At 38.4% G+C, this 24,500-nt stretch overlaps 1 protein-coding gene across 1 annotated transcript in view; it reads right to left on the bottom strand.

Annotated features, from left to right (window-relative positions):
* Positions 1 to 24,500, bottom strand: part of LOC149283567 (integrin alpha-9-like) — a 201,682-nt gene that overhangs the window by 161,947 nt on the left and 15,235 nt on the right. Inside the window, exons 2-5 of the mRNA XM_089497374.1 lie at positions 22,855 to 22,982; positions 20,289 to 20,395; positions 9,697 to 9,820; positions 2,290 to 2,357 (exon numbers count right to left, since the gene is read on the bottom strand). Of these exons, the coding sequence (XP_089353500.1) occupies positions 2,290 to 2,357; positions 9,697 to 9,820; positions 20,289 to 20,395; positions 22,855 to 22,982 (427 nt within the window). The remainder of the gene's footprint in view (positions 1 to 2,289; positions 2,358 to 9,696; positions 9,821 to 20,288; positions 20,396 to 22,854; positions 22,983 to 24,500) is intronic.

Below are 24,500 nucleotides of genomic sequence, written 5' to 3'. Positions count from 1 at the left end.
ATTGGCATTCTAATCATTCAGAGAATATCACCATACTGTTATAAATAATACATTAATAATCACTGCCCCCAGGATTTACATTCCCCTTTACCTGCAACTGCACCTTAAGCTAACTTTATTAAATTAATTAAATTAACCCTCACCATTAAATTAACCCTAAACACCCCATCAACCATGACTGCCCCTAAAATTAACCCTTAACACCCCATCAACCATGACTGCCCCCAAATTAACCCTTAACACCTCATTAAGCATAAATGCCCCTAAATTAACACTAAAGACCCCATTAAGCATAACTGCCCCCAAATTAACCCTAAACACCTCATTAAGCATAACTGCCCCTAAATTAACACTAAAGACCCCATTAAGCATAACTACCCCCAAATTAACCCTAAACACCTCATTAAGCATAACTGCCCCTAAATTAACACTAAAGACCCCATTAAGCATAACTGCCCCAAATTAACCCTAAACACCTCATTAAGCATAACTGCCCCTAAATTAACACTAAAGACCCCATTAAGCATAACTGCCCCTAAATTATCCCTAAACACCCCATTAAGCATAACTGCCCCTAAATTAACACTAAAGACCCCATCAACCATACCAATTTATTAGGTAATTTATCTGGAGTACATGCAATTAATTTAGGGGCAGTTATGGTTAATGGAGTATTTAGGGTTAATTTCAGGGGCCGTTATGGTTAATGGTGTCTTTAGGGTTAATTTCAGGGGCCGTTATGGTTAATGGGATCTTTACAGTTAATTTCAGGGGCAGTTATGGTTGATGGGGTATAAGGGTTCATTTTATGCTGATGACTGAGGGTTAATTTAATTAATTTAATAAAGTTAACTGTAGGTGCAGTTATAGGTAAAGGGGGGCAAACTCAGGGGAATCTAAATCCTGTGGACAGTGTGAACATTATTAATGTATTTATTTATAAAAGTATGGTATCAGTAATATTCTCTGAATGATTCGAATCTCTGTAAGATTCGGATCCTTGTAAGATCCGGATCCCTGTAAGATTCGAATCATTTGAATCTTCGGATCATTCGACTCTTCGGATGACTCTCTGACTCTATGAGTCATCGTTCCTGTGTGAATTAATGAGCTGTAACCTGACCCCAGAGTCTGTGTCTGAGTGCTCTGCAGATGACTCACAGCTCTAGTATCAGGTTACAGCTGCATGATTCACAGACTGAACCGCTATAAATGAATCGTTCAGTCTAGTGAACCGATTCATCCGGATCACTAAAAAGAACCGGATCAAATGAACGATTCGTTCATGATCCGGACATCACTACTTCCTTCACATCGAGTTTAGTGTAAGCTGCAGCCAGCACCATGTGTGTGTATGTGACTGTGTTTGTCTGTTTTTTTGTGACTGTGTGTGTAATGTCTGGTAATAGAGGGGTTAATTATCTGAAACTGCTCATGTCTGTAATAACTGTATGTATATTATAATATAAATATATTATAATCATCAAAATGGTTAGTATAAAATGCATTTTATGTGTATATGACAGTGTGTATATGTAAATCGGCATGTATCTGAGATATATATATAATATAAAATATATTTTATTTTTATGTGACAGTGTGTATATGTGAATCAGTGTGTGTGTATGTGATTTATACATATATACATATAATATAAAATGCATTTTTTGTATGTGACGGGGTGTAGATGTAAATCAGCGTGCATGTGAGATTATAATTTAGTGGCAAATTGTATTGCAGGAAGCCATCTATTGTCTATTGAACATGATCTCAATAACGATACTCTTTGTCAGGGCTTGCCATACACTTACACAACATACATTTACGCACTCTTAACACCATACAGTAACAGACATCATATGCTCAAACACTAACACCTTAATGTAACACACGCTAACACTCTACGTATGTGTACACACATGTATACCCCTTTGATGTCATGATAACATCACTAGAATGGCTTCACTCTGACACCAAAGCACGCAGTGTTTATAAAGAGAGACTGTTGTTTTTGCTTTGAGTGCTGTCGTACTTCATCACTTAGCACCAGCTAGCAGAGATGAGGCCAGGCTGTCAGTTAACAAGTTTAGCTCTGTTGATGCCCAAATTGCCAGGAAGTAGTAATGTGTCCTCCAGTGTGATGTAATACTATGTGCTTGGGTGTGAATTGCCAGAAGTTCTACATCCTCCAGCTTTAAAAGGTTAAAAAAAACAAGTTACTCTTACATACTATATATAAATATAAATTGTCTGTCATACAGTAATAGTGTATAAAAAGGCATTACTGACCTCCATAAATGATCCTGCAATCCCAGCTTGGCATGAGCCATGTTCCTCACCATACTTCTTCTTATACTCTGTTAAGAATTAAAGATAACAGTACAGTTATTTTATTTGTTTTGATGACTCTGGTTGCCTTAGGCCTAACTTGGTTACACACACTACATTTAACTACATGTACCGCCAAACCACAGAAGCATAAGCTTAAGCCAATTTGGGAACCTCGAGAGCCACAAAAATGCAGACCTCAAACATTCTGCACCCACATGTGGTGAAGCTGTAAAAGAACTAAACATACTGTTGAACCTTTTTAAATGTTGTTTTTCTGTGAAACATCACCACTGAACCATATGTTATTTACACTAAGTTATCTATAAACTATACACAAGAAACCAGCCAATGAGCCTAATTGTTAATACACTACAGGACTATATGGTGAACACATAACTGTAAGCAGCAATGCCAAACACCATTATGAAGGTGTTAAATGCAAAAAAGGAAAAAAATCTGACCAGATACATTACTCTTTAACTTGTGTTTTGGAGATATTGTATTTCAAATACACTCAACTCATACCCTTGTTTCCATGCATATGTTATAAGGTTGACATAACAAGTTTCTCTGAGAAAGGAGGAAGAACTTCACAGGTTTTTATGCTTTAAGAAAAGACTCAAGTGCTCTAGAATGCTTCCAATCTAATGCAAACTAGTTAGCTAATTAATAGCCAACATGGTACAATTTTATACCTCATTGTACAACACGAAATGAAAAAACCCTGTGCAAATAGCACGGGGTTACATGTGGTTGTTGGGGAGAGTAGTGGCAGTGCAGGGGTTAATTACAAAGGTCAGGCAAAGGACAGCTGTGGAATGCTCTGGAATGCCTTGCACTGCTTAGTTTAACGCCCCTTTTTTGAGGTAATTTGTGCTCGCGAGCAGCTCGCGCCGCTTAGTTTGCCCGCGCTTTTTTCTAATTGGTTGCGCTCGGGGTTAGCTCGCGCTAGTTTTGGGCGGGTTTTGCACCTATAAAAGAAGAGGTTCTGAGGTACCTGTGGCACTTACCCTGGCTGCGTTAACCGACTGCACTGACCTCCAAGTCTGGTGAGCGGCGGTTTTCAGCAAGAGCCACGGGGAGCAGCATGGAAGAGCTGCTGAATTGTCTCCCTCCCGCCCTTCCCTAATTGAGTTATGATTGTTTATATAAATTTACACAATATATAGTAAAAAAAAAAAACAAAAAAAGAAAGTAAAAAAAAATAAAAAAATATATGAATAAAAAGAAAAAATATATATAATAATAATATTTATCATGTCGTGGCTTTTATTGGGGTTGAGTTGCTCTCTTTTTAGAGGGTGAACAATTTGGGGGTATTTGTAAGGTGTAAGGCAGACCGGCTTTTGGGGCAGTTGGCTTTAATTTGATTGTTTATAACTCTGTGGTTTGGGCCAAGAGTTTTCGGTTTATTTGATATTCAGTTGCAAGTGGTTGATGTAAAGGTTTTTGGTTTGGTTATTCTGTAATAAATTGGTTATAAGCTAAATAAAAGACCACGGCCTTTGTTTATCCACAAAATTGGTTTCAGTGTCATTTATTTATTATAGTGTTACATTTTGTTTCAATTATTGCACCATACAACCACATGTAGTGTGTTGTTGTTAGATGGTACAGTCTAATGTAAGAGCGGTTAAACAGTTTCCTTAAGGGCTAGAAGAGAACATTCATGGTTTCCTCCAACCCCCAGCAAAAGAACATCAGGCCATTGTCTCATCAAGCAGCGGAGGACAGTCTGTCAAAACTGATTTTAAAAGTTTAGTTTTCGTTTGTAATACTAATCATTAATTCATATCATGACATTTTAAAACACTTTATTTTTGCAAGTAGATGGGCTCAGTCAAGTATAAACATACAAAAAGTAATACAATCACATTTAAATGTCAGAGTCCTAAAACTATTTGCAGTGCTAACACAACTGTCCAAAACTGGAAAGGAAAGTGTGCCCATTATTGAAAAAGGAAAGTGAGTCAGTAATAAACAGTACAGGATTTGCCAACTTTCCACTGGCAGTATATTTTATTGTCTCGAGACCTGAAACACAACTGATGCTACAAGAGAGAATTATTGTGCTTTATTCTATCCTCTTGAGAACACAACAGTACTCTGTGAAACCTCACTGGTATCAGATTTAACTAATTACATTTTACTAGACCTATAGGCATGTCAGATTCTTGAGAGTACTAGGTTTTGTTTCACCATATTAGAGCCAGCCCTTTTATACATGTAATGTCCAAATCGAGCACTGTGCACACGAAAGAGGGATGGAGATGAGGCATTGTACCACCGGTAGGACAGTGTACAATGCACTGTTTGCTGTTTGCATATTGTGAGTGGACCAGAATATTGGTAGGTACAACATGATATGGCTATTTCTCTATAAAACTCTTTTTAAAACATTTTTACTTTACCCAAGGAAACTTACAATTCTATATTTTGTGAACACACTGTATTCCAAAGTAAGTACTGGAAGCCCTGGAAACAATTAGTTGAAGGGCTGCATGACTGGGGCAGTACAGCCTGACCATGAAGGGGTTAACAATTTAATTAGCAGGATTGTTTAAAGGTGGTAGGGAGGTGAAGCAGAGGTCACCAGATTTGGAAAAGGTATAAAAGGTACATGATTGAGCACATAGCATATTCGTTCAGTTAACTAGCTAACCTTGTTGCTGAACACGCCCGCCCGCCCTGTTTATTGGTGGGGGTTCATAGTGTGTTTTTGTCACAGCCGAATATTGGCGGTGAAGGGGTGGATAAATAAGGTGGGGGGGAGGTCCGGCCTAGTTAATAGAATTGTTTGTTGCTAATGGGGTCACTTCAACGGCTAGCCAGCAGGTAGTGGTACTTATTGGATTAGTACATTGGGCCCTCTGAGCTGGTGTTTTGCGGCTAGGGGGTTAGAAAATATCAGTTGGTTTAGGGCTGGTGCTTAGACGTGGGTGACAGGTTTACCGGTCTTTCCCCCAGTTGTGGTATTATGAAAATATTTTGATATTTATCCACTCATGTTAATATTTTCATATCTCATGTTAATAAAGCTGTGGCCTTCTCAATCCAAAAAAGTTGTCAGTGTTCTTATTGAACAAATACAATTATGGGAAGGAAAATTGGACTTGCCTAAGTCATGAATAATTAAAGTGTTTTGGGACAAAGCTTTGAAAGTAAGGTATAAGGTGGCCAGGTTCACATGGTAAATGGATTGCATGCTAAAAGACTAAGGGACCTCGATATGTATAACAGGGAGGAAAGGAGAGAGAGAAGAGATGTGCTAGAAACATTTAAACATGTAAAGGGATTTTACATAGTACAGGAGGGAAGTTTATTCCAATAGATGTAAAATGTTAGAACAAGAGGTTATAATCTAAAACTAGGGTATCAGAGGCTAAAGAATTGGGAAGTCTTCCCTCTGAATAGAAGTCTTACTGCCTCACATCTTGATGGCCCAGCCTTGAATATATTCTATGGAGCTGCTCCAACAGTAGAAAACCTACTGCTTTGTAGGGTTGTCTTTACACAATGAGAGATTCTTGGTATGTTGTCATTTCTTTTTTTCCTGTATTTTTGTGCCGATGTTGCAACATGAAAACATTTTACTTTAGCTGTTCATTGTTGAGATGAGCACAATAATTTCACTACAACTTTTAAAAAAGTTTATTCTCCAGAATAAAATAAGCATAATAATTACCTCTGCTTCTATACATATAGAATTCGGCTAAAGTGACAAAAGAGAGCAATTAAATTTATAGGAATGCTCTCATCCTTAGTCCAAAAAAGGTAATCTCTCCTAAAAAGTTGTGCCCAAGTAGCTTAGTATAATTTATTTCTTATTTTCTTAACCATGTGAGGAAATCTATGATAAAAATGTTAATTTAAGCCTAAAATCTATGTACTACAACACAGGCTAAACATTTTACAACATTTTTTCCTGAGCCTACACACACAGTTTTGTATCAATCCTGCTTTATATAATACATGTGAACTATCTAGGTTTGACCAGTAGTTTCTGGGTGAAGCCCTTCTTCATAGCGGACAGGGTAGTGCCACTTAGTCACATCAACTCCCCACCAAGATTTTGCCTATGTCCAGCCCACCAATGCCTACTTTTTCTTTTTTTTGCTAAAGGCTAACTGGGGTTGGCCCAGCTTATATGTGTGGCTAGCTTGGTCGCTTAAATATACATAAGCTATCAGTTTGTTTGCATAATAGCCAATCACTGTATATTATTTTGTGTGTCATTATTACCGTATTTGCTCGAGCAAATTCTCGGAAAAAAATTCCTCGTCTTATATTCGAGGTTAGCTTATAATAAAACCTCAAATAGAGGTCTGAATACAAGATTAAGATCCAGATCCCCCGCAGCGCTGCAGGGGACCTGGATCCTCCTCTCTGGCAGCGATGCACACAGGCAAACTCCGCTGCTGCTGGCACTTCTGGGGCTTCTATGACGGGGCGCCGGCATCACATGACCTTCCGGTGCTCCACCATAACAGCAGAGGTTGTCTGTGTGCATCACACAGACCTCCACTGGCTGCCCCAGTAGACACCAGGGAGTCTGAAGCACGGGGGACAAGTCTAGGGATGCACTGGTAAGTTGGGGGAGGGTATAACAGATTTCTGGAGGCAGAGTGGCATATAGGGGGTAAAAGGCATATCAGGGAGACACAGTAGCATATATGGGTGTATAAAGGATATCTGGGGGCAGAGTGGCAAATAGGGGGTTTAACCTCTTGATGACAATTGCCGGTCCGGGCACGTCACGGAAATTCAAGTCAATAACGACAAATGACGTGCGAGGACCGGCACGTCTTTAAACGGGTGCAGAAAGCGATCTATTTTCGCTTTCTGCACCGAAACGGCCTCGAGCATTCAGCAACGCCATTATCGGCACAAAAGGGCCATCTCTGGCCCCTCCCTGGGGCGTCAACATCCACCATACTTTGTATGGCGGCGGACGCCCGTTTTAAAAGCGTTTAGGAGGCGATCAACCAAACACTTACCTGGGGATGGACTGTGACCGCTCCGGAGAGCGGTCACAGCCGCAGCTGCCGGTGATCTTCGCCATCAGCAAGATGGCGGCGGCCCGGGAAAAAAAACAATAAAGACTAAAAAGTTCGCTAGACGGTCTCCAGACCCTCTAGAGAACTCTGGCTCCACTTGCAGGTTGAATATAGGTACTGCATTCAACCATGCAAGTCAATGGAGCTCAGCTTTCTAATCACAGTGTGATTAGAAAAAATAAATTAAAAATAAAATAAAATTAATAATAATTAGAAAAAAAATAGTAAAAAACCAGTAAAATGTAAAAATAATTTCCCACTGATGTCACTATCAGGGGAACCTTCAAGTTGAAAAAAAATGTTAAAAAAATAAAAAAAAAGGCAGAAAAAAAAATATATATATATAAAAAATATATTTTTGTGAGCAAGTCCTAAAATTAGCATATTAGCTTAAAACAATTCTCGCATGGAAAGAGTTAAAATACTGGCATATTAAATGCCCATGGGGTGTTACAAGGTCCCAATTATCACGGGGGGAAGGATGGCCACACATCTAATTTCCAATTAGAAAAATGCACACGTACCAAATGTGGTCTTTTAGTTCCCCCCAAAAATGACAAACCCATGCATGTGGGGTATCACTGTACTCAGGAGATGTTGCTGAACACATATTGGGGTGTCGTGTGACAGCAGCATATACCAGGAGTTGTAAATTCATACATAAAGTAGGTGTGTGTGGGAAAAATACACACACAAAAATACTACTGCAAACTTTGAAAAAATGCTGGTGGTAAAATGTGTGCATGCAAAGAGTTAAAATACCAGCATTTAAAATACCCTGTGGTGTCTAGTTTTCAAAAATATATGGTTTTGTTGGGCACACTGAAATGGCCCGGCTCAAAGATGTACCAAATAGGGCATGGGCAGTGGATCCCCAAATGCCAAAGTTCAACATTGAAAAATGTGCATGCCCCAAATGTGGCCCTTTTGCCCCCGAACAGCCAGGCAAAATCATTCATGTGGGGTATCACTGCGCTCAGGAGATGTTGCTGAACACATATTGGGGTGTTTTGTGATAGTGACATATACGAGAAATTTTTAATTCATACCTGAAGTAAAATGTGTGTGACGAAACAAATGCAAAAAAATGACTACCACAAAGTTTGACAAAGACAGGTGGTAGATATGGTGCATGGAAAGAGTTAAAATACTAGCATTTGAAATACCCTGGGGTGTCTAGTTTTCAAAAATATATGGCTTTACACTGAAATGGCCCGGCACAAAGATGTACCAAATAGGGCATGGGCAGTGGATCCCCAAATGCCAAAATTCAACATTGAAAAATGTGCATGCCCCAAATGTGGCCATTTTGCCCCCAAACAGCCAGGCAAAATCATTCATGTGAGGTATCGCTGTACTCAGGAGATGTTGCTAAACACATATTGGGGTGTTTTATGATAGTAACATATACCAGAACCTGTTTATTCATACCTAAAATAAAATGTGTTTGAAAAAACAAATGCAAAAAAATTACTACCATAAAGTTTGACAAAGGCTGATGGTAGAATAAGTGCTTGGGAAGGGTTAAAATATCAGCATTTGGAATACCCTGGGCTGTCTAGTTTTCAAAAATATATGATTTGATGGGGTAAATTGCATTGGCCGGGTTCAAAGATACCCGAAATGGCACATGGGGGGAAGAATTACCAGATTTGGAAAAAATGGCTTTGAAATAGCAAAACGCTACCTGTACTTATTGCTCCATAACGTGCAGAAAAAAGCAAAAAAACATAAAAACATTGGGTATTTCTAAACTCAGGACAAATAGTAGAATCTATTTAGCAGGTTTTTTTATTACCTTTTATAGATGAGTAAAAGATTTTTCAACTAAAAGTTAGAAACAGTCATTTTTTTCTAAATTTTTCACCAAATTTTATACTTTTTTTAATAGTAAATAATATGATACAATCAAAACAATGTCATCTAAAGAAAGCCCTTCTTGTCCTGAAAAAAACAATATCTAATGTGTGTGGGTTCAGTAAACGGGAAAGAAGAAAATTACAGCTAAACAGGAGCAGCGCAGAAATGTTAAAACGGCCATTGTCAGGAAGGGTACAAAAAGTAAAATCAGCCTTTGTCACGAAGGGGTTAAAGGCATATCTGGGAGGCAGAGCGACATATCAGGGAGGCAGAGTGGTATATAGGGGGTATAAGGCATTTCTGGGGGGCAGATGTGCATAACTGGAGGCAGAGTGTCAAATAAAATGAAATAAAAAAATTTTTATATATGCAGTATAACCACCCTTAATATATATATATCACACATGGAAAGCGGGATGGACACTGGAGATAAAGAAAGCCTACTTACCCTCATAACAAGGCATTAATTTTCTCCCGTTGGCCTGCAAGTTAGGTGGCAGAATAACACAAAATCCATGAGGAAGTATGTATTCTGATTCATAGTAGATATTTTTCCACCGGTGTGCACATGCCTAAAGAAATACCACAGAGATGCCTGTTATAGCAGAGGAGATAATTTCTCGCAAAAACACACACTGTTTCCTGTATGCTAATAGTAGCTCCAACATCAGGAAGAACAGCTGTTACTCAGGTTTACCAGCTACTATTAAAAAATAACAGCCTACTACAAAACCTTACAGTTTTGTACAATATAGCATATCAATTATTCTAAATATGTAGTGTATTATTTCGCGTTTCATGTGTATTCTTCATACGTATATGTATAAAAATTTAAAAATGATCAGGTTTACTAATTAGAAGATGAAAAGTTTGTCACTTTGTGCTTTAAATATGAGCTATTTTAAGGGTTGACTATGACTGCATCAATGTTCAGTTATATATTGTCTGCTTTATTATACACCAAAATAAATTACAGACTTAATCCCATGTGTTGCAGTTGTTATCTGATAGCAGCCAATCACAAATAATGCATTTAATAGGCACCAATTATCTAAAGATAAAATGGCAATCTTACTTTTAAGCAGTCTTATTATATGGACACGAGAGCCAGTCCTTCAAGGTACCCAAAAAAGCCGAACTCTGTGTCTATTTTACTTTCCCTCTCTGCCAGGTATATATTTAAGATGTTGGCAAATCTGTTTATATATACATACACACTTTGTGCGTGAAATACAAAATAGAAGAGAAAGGAAAACAAGACAGACAATTGCTTTTATAACTAAATCACAAATAAACTGAAAATGGCTGAATCATAAGTAATTTAACATTTTCAAGCTATAAAAATAACACAACCACATTTTAAAGTTAAACACAATTTCTAGTCCGGTGTTCCACTACAAATTACAGACTTTCCTCAGCTGATTTCAAAACCCGCGTTAACATAAACCACCTTAGTAATTATGGATTTAGCACACCCTTAACGAAAACACGAAGGAAAACCCAAGTAGTTATACAAACACATGAAGCTGAATAGACATCTTTTCCTTAGCATGAAAATTGTAAACTATTAGTATTATATGCTTACATAACATCAGTCTAATCAGGGAACCTTATTGCAATGTACTACAAAACTTTCAATAGTGGTTTATAGGACCATCTGGCTGAAAATGCTTGATGACTAGTATTGTGCTATTTTTAACTATTCTGTTATTCAATGATGTATATTTGATAGCAGGAAGTAGTATTCTGCTGGCCTTTGACAGACTACGATCAGGATTAAATCACCTGTAGGGTTACTACATACCATATGTAACATATGTACCATGGTTGAGAACTGAATATGTTAATATTTATTCCAAAATGATCTAACATCTGAGGGTGCCCATTTAAGGCTTTTTGTGGATTTAGTAACCAGAAACTAAACGAGAACGTGTGAAGGTCCCAATTGAATGAATGACCGACCCTCGAGAAATTCAATACGACTATATAACATGAGGAAATGATTATGTAAACACAGCGCTGATTGCAGGCTAGCGTAGGTTAAAGGAGACTCTCCTGTTTTCCAGGCAGCAGAAAATGAGGCTTGAGGAACGCTGGTAGCAAACCTCTGTTTGCGTGGGATGGTGGGTGTTACTTTTTCTGCTATAGTCCAAGAACTACTGTTTGCAAGGGTGACCATATCAGCTGTTTAGTGCCAAGACACATATAAATGTTATACTTTGTTACTGCTGTATGTGAGATGTGTAACTAAGTATTGATTGCTTTATGTGACTTTATACGTCCAGCAAACTGGATAGCAATTCACATGACCTGGTCAGCAAGAATGAATAGAGAGGACTATATATATATATATATATATATATATATATATATATATATATATAGGGCCTTCAATCAACAGTATACAGAAGATACATGTTTTTCTTGCAACTTCAAAACTGCTCAAATTACTGAAAATAACACAAATGATCTACCCTTAAAACACATTTAGAATTAGTAATATTGAGCATTGGAAACTGACGAATGCCCGAACGGTTCTGAGAATCATGTTTTGAAGGCACATTACAGGCACCATGTGCACAGTAATGCATATCATAGCTTCGAATGCATGAAGGGATTCTGCACGATCTACTTCTACACATAACAATTTGGGTAGCAAACCTTTCCACTAATGTTTAGACAGGCAAGACTTAACGTACAAGCTGTTCACTGTTTCCAAAACATAAGTCATGCAGATTTTTGTATACATAATGTATACATAGCACATACGATCAGACTTTCCAGACAGGAAACTGGATGTGAAGACTGACCAGGAAGGAAGCATGTTGAGAAACAAAGACAATATTGTGTGTATAAACTACAGATGGGTCAACTGAAAAAAATATAGTGGCTTATAAACTGGGTGTGGACATTATGTTTAATTAACCCCTTGCAAGGAACTACATAAAATTGTATATATCTATATCTATATATATATATATATATATATAGTTTTGCATGTGGAGAATAAGGGTGTGAGTAAGTGTGTGTGAATGTGGGGATGTCCAGCATCGTTTTCTGGGCTTCATACGAATCGCTGAATTTACCAAAATTAGTAAAAATCCCAATGCACAAGTTTATCACATATGGATAAGGTATCCGGTGAAAGCATTTGAATACGAAAACAGCACCATCAAAGATTCAGAGCTGGAAAAGACACACAACAAAAAAAACAGAAAAAAGCCTAGCATCCTGTGTTATTATTATTATTATTAATAATATTTCTATAGCTTCAACAATTTAAGTAGCACTTCTTAAAATACATATATTTAAAAGGAGTAGACAGACTAGGGCAAACCGATACATTAGATAAAAAGGGCCCTGCTTGCAAGCTTCCAAACTGGAGGTTACAATAGCACTTTCATCAAATATATATGCAGGGACTGTTTAATGGCTCTCTCATTTCTGATTAATATGATTTCCCTCTATGGGGCAGTTAACCTTTTACTCTGGTGTTTACATTGAACCAACTCGCGCAAACACTTTGTAGAAATATAATACTAATGTTTAAAAAAGCAGGCATTTTATGCAATATATTCTCAACAATTCTACTTATTTCTGACTTGCATTTGTCTGTTACTGAAATCTCTTCTAGATCTGCACAGTTTCCCTCCAGAGCCCTGGTTTGTGGTTTTCCAATTAAACACTGTGTTGTAGAACTACAACCAGAATGTGGTTTGAAGGTTCTTCTAGTGGATCATCATTAGGCCACACCAGCAATGCCGGTTTCTATGATCATTTTAAGATAATTGTGTGTGTACTTTAAGCAGCTATGAAGGTTCTGAGCCTAGTGGGATGAAAATATATTTTTACTGTAAGGTTTATATAGTTTAGGTGTAATCAAGTAATTCTCTGTATTACAAATCAGCCAATTAGTCAGAAGACTCTTCTTATCCCTATGTTACAACAAAACTATACCCCTTATTAATATAATTCTATAAAGACTAACAAGATTGTAGACGCAACATCAAAATATCTTTACTTAAAATACTTTTAATATTCTATAGGTTTTGACCCCCCTTTAAATTATACTTTTTTTTTCAAATTCTCTCTAAACAGATGGTTCCAACCACAGGGTTTTTCTCTAATTCTGTAACGATGCATCTCTTTCCCAAAGTTACAACATGGGTGTGCTGATATCAACCATGAATGGTTCCCTATTCCCATAAAAAAAACAAAATCTAACAAAATTCCTATTAGCATTTATTCTTCATATTCCTAGTGCCACAAAGGTGTGAAATCTTAACATATGCTAATTTGCTCTTATCTGCCACTGTTGCATGTTTAGCGGCAGAAGAATATCATTGTATATTGATTTATAGGGTCCATAATTACTACTGTCTAGACAAAAACATCTGCTACACACAAGGTAGAAGATTGTGATTCCTGACCTATGTTAAATACTTAGAATAGTCTTACACGTGCACACACATGCCATCTTTGTTGTCTACAAAAAAATTGCTAAACAATAGAGTAATACAAGAGGCAAGGATATAGATCTTATATAATCAATATGAATTAGATTGTAAGCTTGCAAGCAGGACCTTGTTTTCCTAATTTATCAGTTTGTCTGCCAATTCTAGTTTTGTCATACCTTTTGAATGCATGTACTATAAGAAGTACTGCATAAATTGCTAATGCTATATAAATAAAATATAATAATAATAATATGAATTATATAAAGCACAGCTCCAAGACCAGTTTTAAACAAAATAAACATAGTTATCATACATATGTATTAACATGTTTGTTTTAAGATAGTCTCAAATCATTTAATCTTTATTTTAGTAGCCACTATTAAAGTTATTTATACCACTGCAGGTTTTTTGGATAGGATAAATGGTCTGTTGCCTAGCAGAACAAGGTGAGACCTCACTCTACACCAGAACAACTAAAATTAACTTCTAATTTGGAGAATTGTTAAGAAATAACAATTGTGATTTTTCATATATACTTTAGTTGTGTTTTATAATTACGGCATTTGTTCTAAGGCATATGAACATGTTTCTTAAAATGACAAAAACTACAACATAAAGCTTATGCATAGCTCATGGTGGTAATGGCCAAATATGTATGAAATTGTTATATATGCTGTTAAGTAGAATAACAATTTCTGTCTGAGTTAGAAGCATGGATCTTATTGCATTGGTTTATTAACAGTCGACTCAAACCTCTGCGCAGAGACCTGCAGAAATTGAGATTCCCCTGCACAAAAGTATCGTATTTGCTCGATTATAAGATGACCCTGATTATAAGACGACCCCCCAAATCTGAATATTAATTTAGGAAAAAAAGAAAAAGCCTGAATATAAGACGACCCTATAGGAAAAAAGTTTTACCAGTAAATGTTAATTCATGTAAACAATTTTTTTAATAAAAGCTATGATTGAGAAAAATATTTTGGTTTTATTTCCTTCTATTTTCCAACCTGCCCCCCCAGTTATGCCCCAGAAATGCCTTATTCCCCATGTGACAGAATGACCTGTCATACAAGGCCCCAAGGTAGTCAGAGATGGCTCCAGCCTGGCTACCAAACAGGCAGGAACGCCATTGTGTTGACTAATCCCATTAACAGGATAGCTGCCAGGGGGATATTCAGTAGGTAAAGGGGATTAAAGGTTGGGTTGTCTACATGTACCTGTTTATCAATGTTGATTTATGTTAATGAAGTTCTGTGGCTATATGAGTCCATGTTTTACAACAATAAACTGTTCATTCCTGCTGTACTCAGTTCAAGGTAGTTGTAGGTCTACTTATTGGGTACACATAGCACCCAAGGTGCGCATGCTGACTGGTGCTGGAAGTGATTCCGGGGACAACAGGAGGATACATGTGGGTGATCTCTGGGAGTTACTACAGCTCTCTTGGTGAACCCGTTACACCCCCTATATGCCACTGTGCCCCATGATATGCCTTTTAACCCTCTAAATGCCACTGTGCCCCATGAAATGCCTTTTAACCCTATATGCCACTGTGCCCCATGATATGCTTTTTGACCCCCTATGTGCTACTCTGCCTCCAGAAATGCCATATACCCCTATATGCCACTCTGGCATTAAGGGGGTTAAAAGGCATATTATGGGGCAGAGTGGCATATAGGGAGGTTTAAGGCATTTCAGGAGGCAGAGTGGCGTATAGAGAGTTAAAAAGGCATTTCTGGAGGCAAAGTGGCATTAAGGGGGTTAAAAGGAATTTCATAGAGCACTGGTGCGAGGAACTCTGATCTCTGACAGCCGGGGAAGGTCTGCGCGATGGACGCAGACAACCCCCCGCTGCTAGCCACACGTCCTTCCGGCTGCAGCGTAAGTTGTCTACGCGAATCGTGTAGACATCTACACGCTGCCCCGGCTACACACCGGGGACTCAGAAGCACCGGTAAGTAGGGCGGGGGGGGGGAGACAGGAGGATCCAGGTCCCCTGCAGCTGCGGGGGATCTGGATCTTAGTCGTCTCATAGTCAGACCTATTTGAGGTCTGATTATAAGACGGCCCCGATTATAAGACGAGGGGTATTTTTCAGAGCATTTGCTCTCAAAAAACTTCGTCTTATAATCGAGCAAATACGGTATCAACATAGCGTTTCTGAGACACAATTATGCCCTTATTCTTTCTTAATGGCAATGCACAAAGAAGAACACAGTAGCCCCATGCACATAAAGTGATTTGGATTTAGAATGTATATAACTGTTTCATAAACCCCGCAGAATTACCGTATTATACGATTATAAGACAAGGTTTTTTCCAGAGCAAATCCATAATCGGAGTCGTCTTATAATCAGACCTCAACTGGGTCTGACTATGAGACTTAGATCCAGATCCCCCGCAGCGATGCAGGAGACCTGGATCCTCCTGTGTTATCCCCCCCCCCAATTTACCAGTGCTTCTGAGTCCCCGGTGCTTAGTCCGAGCAGCGTGTAGAGCTCTACGCAATTCGCGTAGAGTTCTACACGCTGCCCGGACTAAGCACCAGGGACTCAGATGCAGGGGACCTGGATCCTCCTGTGTTATGACTCCCCTCCAAATTACCGGTGCTTCTGAGTCCCCGGGCCTTAGTCCGGTCAGCGTGTAGAGCTCTACGCGATTCGCGTAGACAACTGAGCGGAAGTTGTCTACGCGAATCACGTAGAGCTCTACACGCTGCCCGGACTAACCACCACGGACTCAGAAGCACCAGTAAGTTTGGAGGAGGGAGGGGGAGGGAGTGTTAAATGGGGGGCATAAGGCATTTCTGGAGGCAGAGTGCTCTGTGAAATGCCTTTTAACCCTCTTAATGCCACTCTGCCTCCAGAAATGCCTTTTAAGCCTCTATACGCCACTCTGCCTCCTGAAATGCCTTATACCTCCCTATATGCCACTCTGCCCCATAATATGCCTTTAAACCCCCTAAATGCTAGAGTGGCATATAGGGGTATAAGGCAGTTCTGGAGGCAGAGTGGCACATAGGGGGTCAAAAGGCATATCATGGGGCACAGTGGCATATAGAGGGTTAAAAGGCATATCATGGGGCACAGTGGCATTTAGAGGGTTAAAAGGCATATCATGGGGCACAGTGGCATATATGGGGTATAAGGCATTTCTGGGGCAGAGTGGCAAGCCTAGGGGCAGATGTGCATAACTGGAAAGAAAAACAAAATATTTTTCTCAATCGTAGCTTTTATTAACAAACAATTGTTCACATAGTTTACATGAATTAACATTTACTGGTAAAACTTTTTTCCTATAGGGTCGTCTTATATTCAGGCTTTTTCTTTTTTTCATAAATTAATATTCAGATTATGGGGGGGTCGTTTTATAATCAGGGTCATCTTATAATCGAGCAAATACGGTAAGTAGTAGATAATATATTGGTTAAACAGGAGAACAAGCTATCTTAAATAAATTGGTGGTGAACTTTGCTGCTCAGCCACCAAACAGCTGAACAGAAAAAAAAATATACAATCTGCTTCAGATTCCTGGGAACAATTGGCATCTTTAAAAGGTTACATGTGGATGACTCTTTCATGTTTAAAAATCAGACACCATTACAGAAGGGGTCAATTATATATGGATCTGTTGACCTCTAAGGTGGAAACCACTGTTAAGTGTGAGAAAGTGAGTTGTAGCCCCCAATGCAGAGGAATGTGCAGTAATAGGAGCTTGATCTGGTGACAGGGAGAAAGACTAATTGCTAACAGCAATTGTTTCTATCCATGATTTGCCTCCAAGTTGTACCTTTATTTTTGAGGTTGTTTAAGTTTTCACTATATATATATATATATATATATATATATATATATATATATATATATATATATATACATACACACTGTATATTCATCTTATGGTGCAGTCTCCTCATGCACTCTTTTTTGCATTTTTGCCAAAATATTCCACAAAATATTTTTTTAAGTTGTGTTTAGTCCTCTCATTCACAAACAAAGAAAATCAAACAGGATTTTCAGCTGTGACCTGACCTTTGAACCCTTGATCCAGATGGCGGCCAACTATGCATGTCAGCTGGGCCTTAAAATAGTGTTTATAGAGGAACATCCTGTGATGTAAGAAATTAACATGGAACAAAACTTCATTTTATACACATGCAATTTAATTCATGTTTGCCCGTAAAAACATGTACTTGTTGGTTATGTTATTCCAAAATCAGTGGCACAATGAACATCTATGGTACAAAGGAAACATGAGTCGATAACTATTTAGCAGAAACGCTCCTGTCAGTTACTAGAAGACCTGAGTTTGTAGGAGAGTTGTAGTTTTAACCCATTCACTTCAGTATACAATATGAAGGGCCAACCCTGGCTTGTTTCTCTAGAAAGAATAGCTCAGTTGGTCATGCAAAATGCATAATTCAATGGGTGGGAAGATGTTGATTTTACTATATATTATACAGGGCCAGCCATGCTGTTCCTGCAGCAGAAGCTCATTGGGTTTGGGGTCTTAATCTATAGTGAAGTCAAGGAGCTGAAACACTACCATTTACCTGTAAACTCTTCCTTTAGTGAATATACCCCAGCATGTTATGGAAACATAACCAAGCACATGATTAAGACTAATTATAGTGATAAGTCTTTTAATAAAATGTTGTGTTCCAATGTGGAAATGTCCCATTTTAAGAATGTGTCATAATTACACAGCTAAGCTGTTTATAATATTGTTGCCTCTTAAGCTAAAATATAATTTAAAAAATAGTAAAATATTTTGAGCATAGAAGCATGTGGTCATATATCAGGAATAGTCTTGTGACATTTTTTGGATGAGTGATAGAAGTATCAGCTGACATTCCTTGATTTGACTGAATCTTACTTTTACACTTCTACACAAAATGTTGGAAGTTAAATTCTCTTAGGATAGATCCACTAAACCCTCTACTTACATTTTGATATTGAATATATTATATTCTTGGGGTCAAATAGGGAGTTATTTGTCCTGTTAATATTTCCAAATGTTTTCATGAAATAAAAAAGTATCCACGGCTGCTTCCTCTAATAATTCCAGAAATTAACTCCCCATTTGCTGTTGTGTCTCATCTAATGTTTAGTCTATTAAATTGTATTGTACAATACAATTCAATACACTATAACCAAATACACTACAATATGTGTTTCTTCAGACCATTTAACAATTAAATAATAACATTTAATACAATTAAGGGGAATAAATGTATAGCTGAAATGCCCATTTCTATGTCCATGTATTTAATAGTGCTGTAGTGTTACATTGATTATAACATATATATTTATACATGATGCTTCTTTTTAAATATTTTAATTAAAATATTTGCTTTTGTTTTCCTGTTGTGGCCTGTAACTAATGATAATCTTGAGAAACCAGTGTGGTTAATTATGCGTTAAAGTGCTGCGTCCTACAATAAGGGGAAAATAACCAGCTGGTTTTGCTAGCATAGGAACATTATTGACTAAAATATTTTTTACTGGCCTAACTGCAGCAGTTACCTGGTACCCCTAGCTGCAATTTTCATGTATCCCTGTTGTCTCATTACAAGTTAACTTAAGCTGATAAAGTACTAATAAAAACTAATTTGATGAGACAAGAAAGATAAACATATAACAATTGCAAACATTATCATGAGCTTCCCTAACTTTAACTGTGCAATTAATATGCAGACTTTTCTTTTTTTAAAGGCATTGTGGGAGAAGAAAAAAAGATCATGCGTCGGGTAACAAAAGCCTTGGTAATATTTAAATACAATCACAAGGAATTGTGTTCTCACTCTAGGTGGCAAAATATTTATATTTAAATATGCAGTAAGGGATATTAGAAATAAAAGAGCTCATGCAGTATGCCTTTTCATCAGAGGCCTGACCCTGCTAAAAGGGCAAATGACCTGCAAAAGGGATCTGCTTTTCTTCTGATGTGACCTGTAATTACCATCACACAGGTCAGGAGACTGAAACAGTGGTCCCTGCATGAACCCTTGGTCTGCTTTATTTTGCTATAATATGATTAGCAGGCCGATTCCACTCAGAAATAAACAAAGCAACCATTCAGCCATCTTACATCCTTTGTTCTGATACATCATAAGCATGCTACTAACAAAATGTAAGTTAGATAATGGAAATTACAAAATGGGCAAATTAGCTGACAAAAACAACAAATTAGCTATTTCTATAATGAAATGTGGGTTACAAAAATTAAAGCACAAAGGGTAAAGCAGTAACACTAAAAAAATATAGGGCTATCTCTCCTACTGTTAATGAGCTACAGCTGTTGCTACAGTGTTGGTGGGTGGTATAAATGTACCCACATTTTACTGACCACAAGATCCCTGATAAACAGCTTTACTTGACAACTAAGAATTCCGTGCTTTTATCACTGGATAAAAGAAGTAAAAAATCACTGATAAGTCTTATTAAATTATGTTTCACACATTTTCTTTCATGACCAGAAGAACATATACAGTCACTCACCAGTCAAGTCATTACTACTGACATGTTTAGGTTTGGCATTGCACATAGTGTTAATAGAAAAGAGGAAAACCTGCTCTTACCAGCACACTGCCATCAGCTTTGGTCTGTCTAGCCAGGCTAACTCCCATCCACTCTTCATCTCTATCCTCTTTGCATGTCTTTCCACAGAGGGTTCCTTTGCGGTTTCCTGGACGGAGCAGATAGATGAAAGTAGATGCAATATAAACAGGGTATCCTGACTGCACACCATGATTCTAAGGCTATAAGCTTAGGTGAAAAAAAATTCCCACATTTCAATACAAGCATTATTGTACTGGGGACATACGGATGATTTGTGTATTACTTATACACAAATACAAAATAACATGACCTCTATATAAAATCTAGAAGAAAAAAAAGCAAAAAATAAATATTATACATGGGTGTTATATTAGATATTTTACATTACTCTTTCATGCCCCCCAACTGTCCCGATTAAGGCGGGACAGTCCCGATTTATCTCGTCCTCTGTCCTGCTTTGCATGAAGGATGAGGCAAGAGCGATACTCACCTCAGGTGCAGCTGCGGGGGGCTCACAGATGCCTGATCAGCAGCTGCAGCCTGCAGACTAGTTGGGAGATCACAATCTCCCTGTAGTCGGCTCAACATTAGGGAGCGCGAGGTCTGTCACTTCAGACCTCGTTGTACTGCTCCCTCATCACTACGCGCCGGCAAATAATCACTACGCTCAGGGCCGGCCCGACAATGGAGCCAAGTGGGGCAACCGCTCCAGGCGGCACTTTTGAAGGAGCGGCACTTTGCCGCCCCAAGCCCTTTTTTTTTTTTTTAAAAAGCGAAAGAGAGGCGCCCCTCTCTCTCTCTCCTCTGCGGCGAGTCTCCCTGTTCGGTCTCGGTGCCGGCTTGTAATGCTGAGTGCCGGAAGATTTCCGGCGCTCAGCATTACAAGCCGGCACCGAGACCGAACAGGGAGACTCGCCGCAGGACTGCTGCAAGGTAAGTACAAGGGGAGGGGGGGCGGAGGGAGAGGAAGGGTAGATAATGGGGGGAGGGGGGGGCGGCAGGGACGGATGGAGAGGAAGGGTAGATAAGGGGGGGGCGGCATTTTGCCTTGGGTGTATAAGGGCAGTGTACATGTATATGTGTGTATAAGGGCAGTGTACATGTATTTGTGTGTGTAAGGGCAGTGTACATGTATATGTGTGTATAAGGGCAGTGTACATGTATTTGTGTGTGTAAGGGCAGTGTACATGTATATGTGTGTGTAAGGGCAGTGTACATGTATATGTGTGTATAAGGGCAGTGTACATGTATTTGTGTGTGTAAGGGCAGTGTACATGTATTTGTGTGTGTAAGGGCAGTGTACATGTATATGTGTGTGTAAGGGCAGTGTACATGTATTTGTGTGTGTAAGGGCAGTGTACATGTATATGTGTGTGTAAGGACAGTGTATGTTTATATGGGTTTATGGGCAGGTGTCTGTAAGGGGAGTGTATATGTGTGCGTGTAAAGGCAGTGTATGTGTATATGTGTGTTTATGGGCAGGTGTGTGTAAAGGCAGTGTGTAGGGGTCCTGGGAGGGAGGCTAACATTAGCCTTTTTTAATAAAAAAAAATCTCTGCTGCTGTGGACTACTCTTCCAATGATGCTCAGCCAGCATTATGGTGGACACCTGGCTGGCTGAGAATCATGGACATTTTAGTTCACAGCTAGCATCTGCAGCTTTACTGTTGCTGCACTTCCCATGACTCTCAGCCAGCATCATGGAAGTAGTATGTCTGGCTGAACTTCATGGGAATTCAATTCAATGTGTTGGTTATTTTTAATATGCATGACTGTGCTGACAAAAATGAAGCGTGTTTTAAGTTGCGATGCAAGCGCGACATTGTAAAGTGCGATTGCTTGTATTGGTGAGTTCTGCGAGTTTATGGTTTGTGTTAACAAAACATTTTAATTGGGGCAATAAAATGAATCTATGGCATTGAAGAACACTTCATCTGTCTTTTGTGGCACAGAAGAGATGGCTACCTGTCAAAACATCTGAAACACAGTTTGTTTCATTACTAGTATTTCTACTAATGGCATGCAGGCCTCCTCACAAAAAATGCGTATATAGATTAGAGGTTGACGTTATTATGTTCTCTATTTATGACATCAACATTTATGTATTTGGTGCTTATTCAGCCACTAAGCATGGATGTTCATGGACAACATCTATCCTGCTGTAGTAGTAAAAGGCATGCGTGAAAGATAAACAAGAAAAAAGTATGCTGTCTGCTCCTTCTTACTAGTTTACCAGGCAAAACGCAATCACCTCTAAGAGGAGGAACAGCAAACAATCAATAGATCCCTCTCAGAACGCTCTTCCTACAATTGTGTTTGTTCATCTTTCTCATTAATAACATTAATATATACAAAATATCAATAATTTTCTAAGCAAAACATTTCACATTGCGTTTTGCTCTTGTGACTCGTCTATCTTTTTGTGGGTCATTCCTAATCATTTCACTTAACGTTTGAATAAAAAATGGTGATTACTAATGGTGATTACAAAGTTAAAGTGGATACAATTGTGCAGCACTGCAGAATATGGTGGCGCTATATAGCTAATAATAATAATTATTATTATTATGATTAAGGGTCACTTACCTCTTCCCGTGTCTAGCTCAGTGCATCTTCTGTCAGGGTTGCTGTGGACACGGCATTTAAAAATTGCTCCTGGCGTCTTCATGGATGAACTAAATTTCGAATCTGCTTCTGGTGCTCCAACCAGTACCCTAAAATAAAAATATAGCACATCAAATTAAATTTTCCTGTTAAAATTACATTAAGAGGTCCATATCACTACTCTAATCTCTTGAAATAAAGAAAAAAAAGAAAATATCACATATTCATCACAAAGCATCTAATAGACCCAAACTAATTAATGAGGATTATAATAGTATGCAGAGCATGCCAAACATTATTTTTTAATTGAAACAAGTAGAACTTTTGAATTACCGTATTTGCTTGATTATAAGACAGGGTTTTTTAATTGTCTTATATTCGAGGTCATCTTCTAATCAGACCTCAAATAGAATGCAAGACTAAGATCCAGATCCCCCGCATCGCTGCATAGGACCCTTTGCTTCAGATTGCTTGGAGTCTAGTGGGGCAGCTGGTGAACGTCTGTGCCATGCACGCAGACAACCTCTCCTGCCGGTACTTCTGCCGGGGTTTCTATGACGGAGCGCCGGCATCATATGACCTTCCGGTGCTCATTTATAGAACCCCCGGTGGAAGTGCCGGCAGCAGCAGCGGAGGTTGTCTGCGCGCATCGCACAGACCTTCACCGGCTGCCCCACTAGACACCAAGTAATCTGAAGCAAAGGGAGAAGTCTAGGAGTGCACTGGTAAGTCGAGGGAGGGTAAGAGTGGCATATGGGGGGGAGTATAAGGGCTTTCAGGAGGAAGAGTGGCATATAAGGGGTTAAAAGGAATATCAGGGAGGCAGAGTGGCATATAGGGGGTTAAAAGGAATATCAGGGAGGCAGTGTGGCATATAGAGGTGTATAAGGCATATCTGGGGGGCAGAGTGGCATATAGGGGGTATAAGGCATATCTGGGTGGCAGAGTGGCAAATAAAAGGAAATCAAAACAAAAAATACATTTTTCTCAATCAGAGTTTTTATTAAATATGAAAAAAGTTTACATGTGAACTAATATTTACTAGTAAAACTTTTTTCTTATAGGCTAGTCTTATATTCAGGCTTTTTCTTTTTTTCCTAAATTAATATTCAAATTTTGGGGGGCCGTCTTATAATTGAGCAGATACGGTATATATTGTTGACTAAAAGGAGTAACATTTCTTCATAAGTACTACAAAACATGTTTCTAATTTAAGTAAAGCTACCAACAAAATCATTGGTCAATAAAAAAAATGAAATTTTTTAAACATTAGCATGACTACATTTAAAAGATGGCTTTTTTAAACAGTAAAAATTAAACAGTAAATAAAAATTTTGGGCACCAGTTTTTAAAACCATATAATGGAACTGGAAAATGGTTAGCCTCTGAGATAGTATTTATCAAGGGCACAGAAGATCCCAGATTTTCCAAATTGGGCTAAAAATATGCCTTTGTGGGAATATTATCACCATATGCCAACATATTTAAGGACAATATAAATACCAGTCAGGGGATCTTTCATTGGCAACACAAGGGATAAGGAAAAAAGTAATTTTGGTGAATACAGTTAAATACTAACAAAAGTGTGTCCCTCTTGTGTAAAGAGAGAGACATTCAGATTTATACAA

This window comes from Sceloporus occidentalis, unplaced genomic scaffold (genome assembly GCF_023333645.1).
Source record: "Sceloporus occidentalis isolate IW3139 unplaced genomic scaffold, rSceOcc1.0.p SCAF_102, whole genome shotgun sequence".
Lineage (NCBI taxonomy): Eukaryota > Metazoa > Chordata > Lepidosauria > Squamata > Phrynosomatidae > Sceloporus > Sceloporus occidentalis.
Note: the sequence above shows the minus strand (reverse complement) of the source record. Positions and strands in the feature narration are given on the sequence as shown.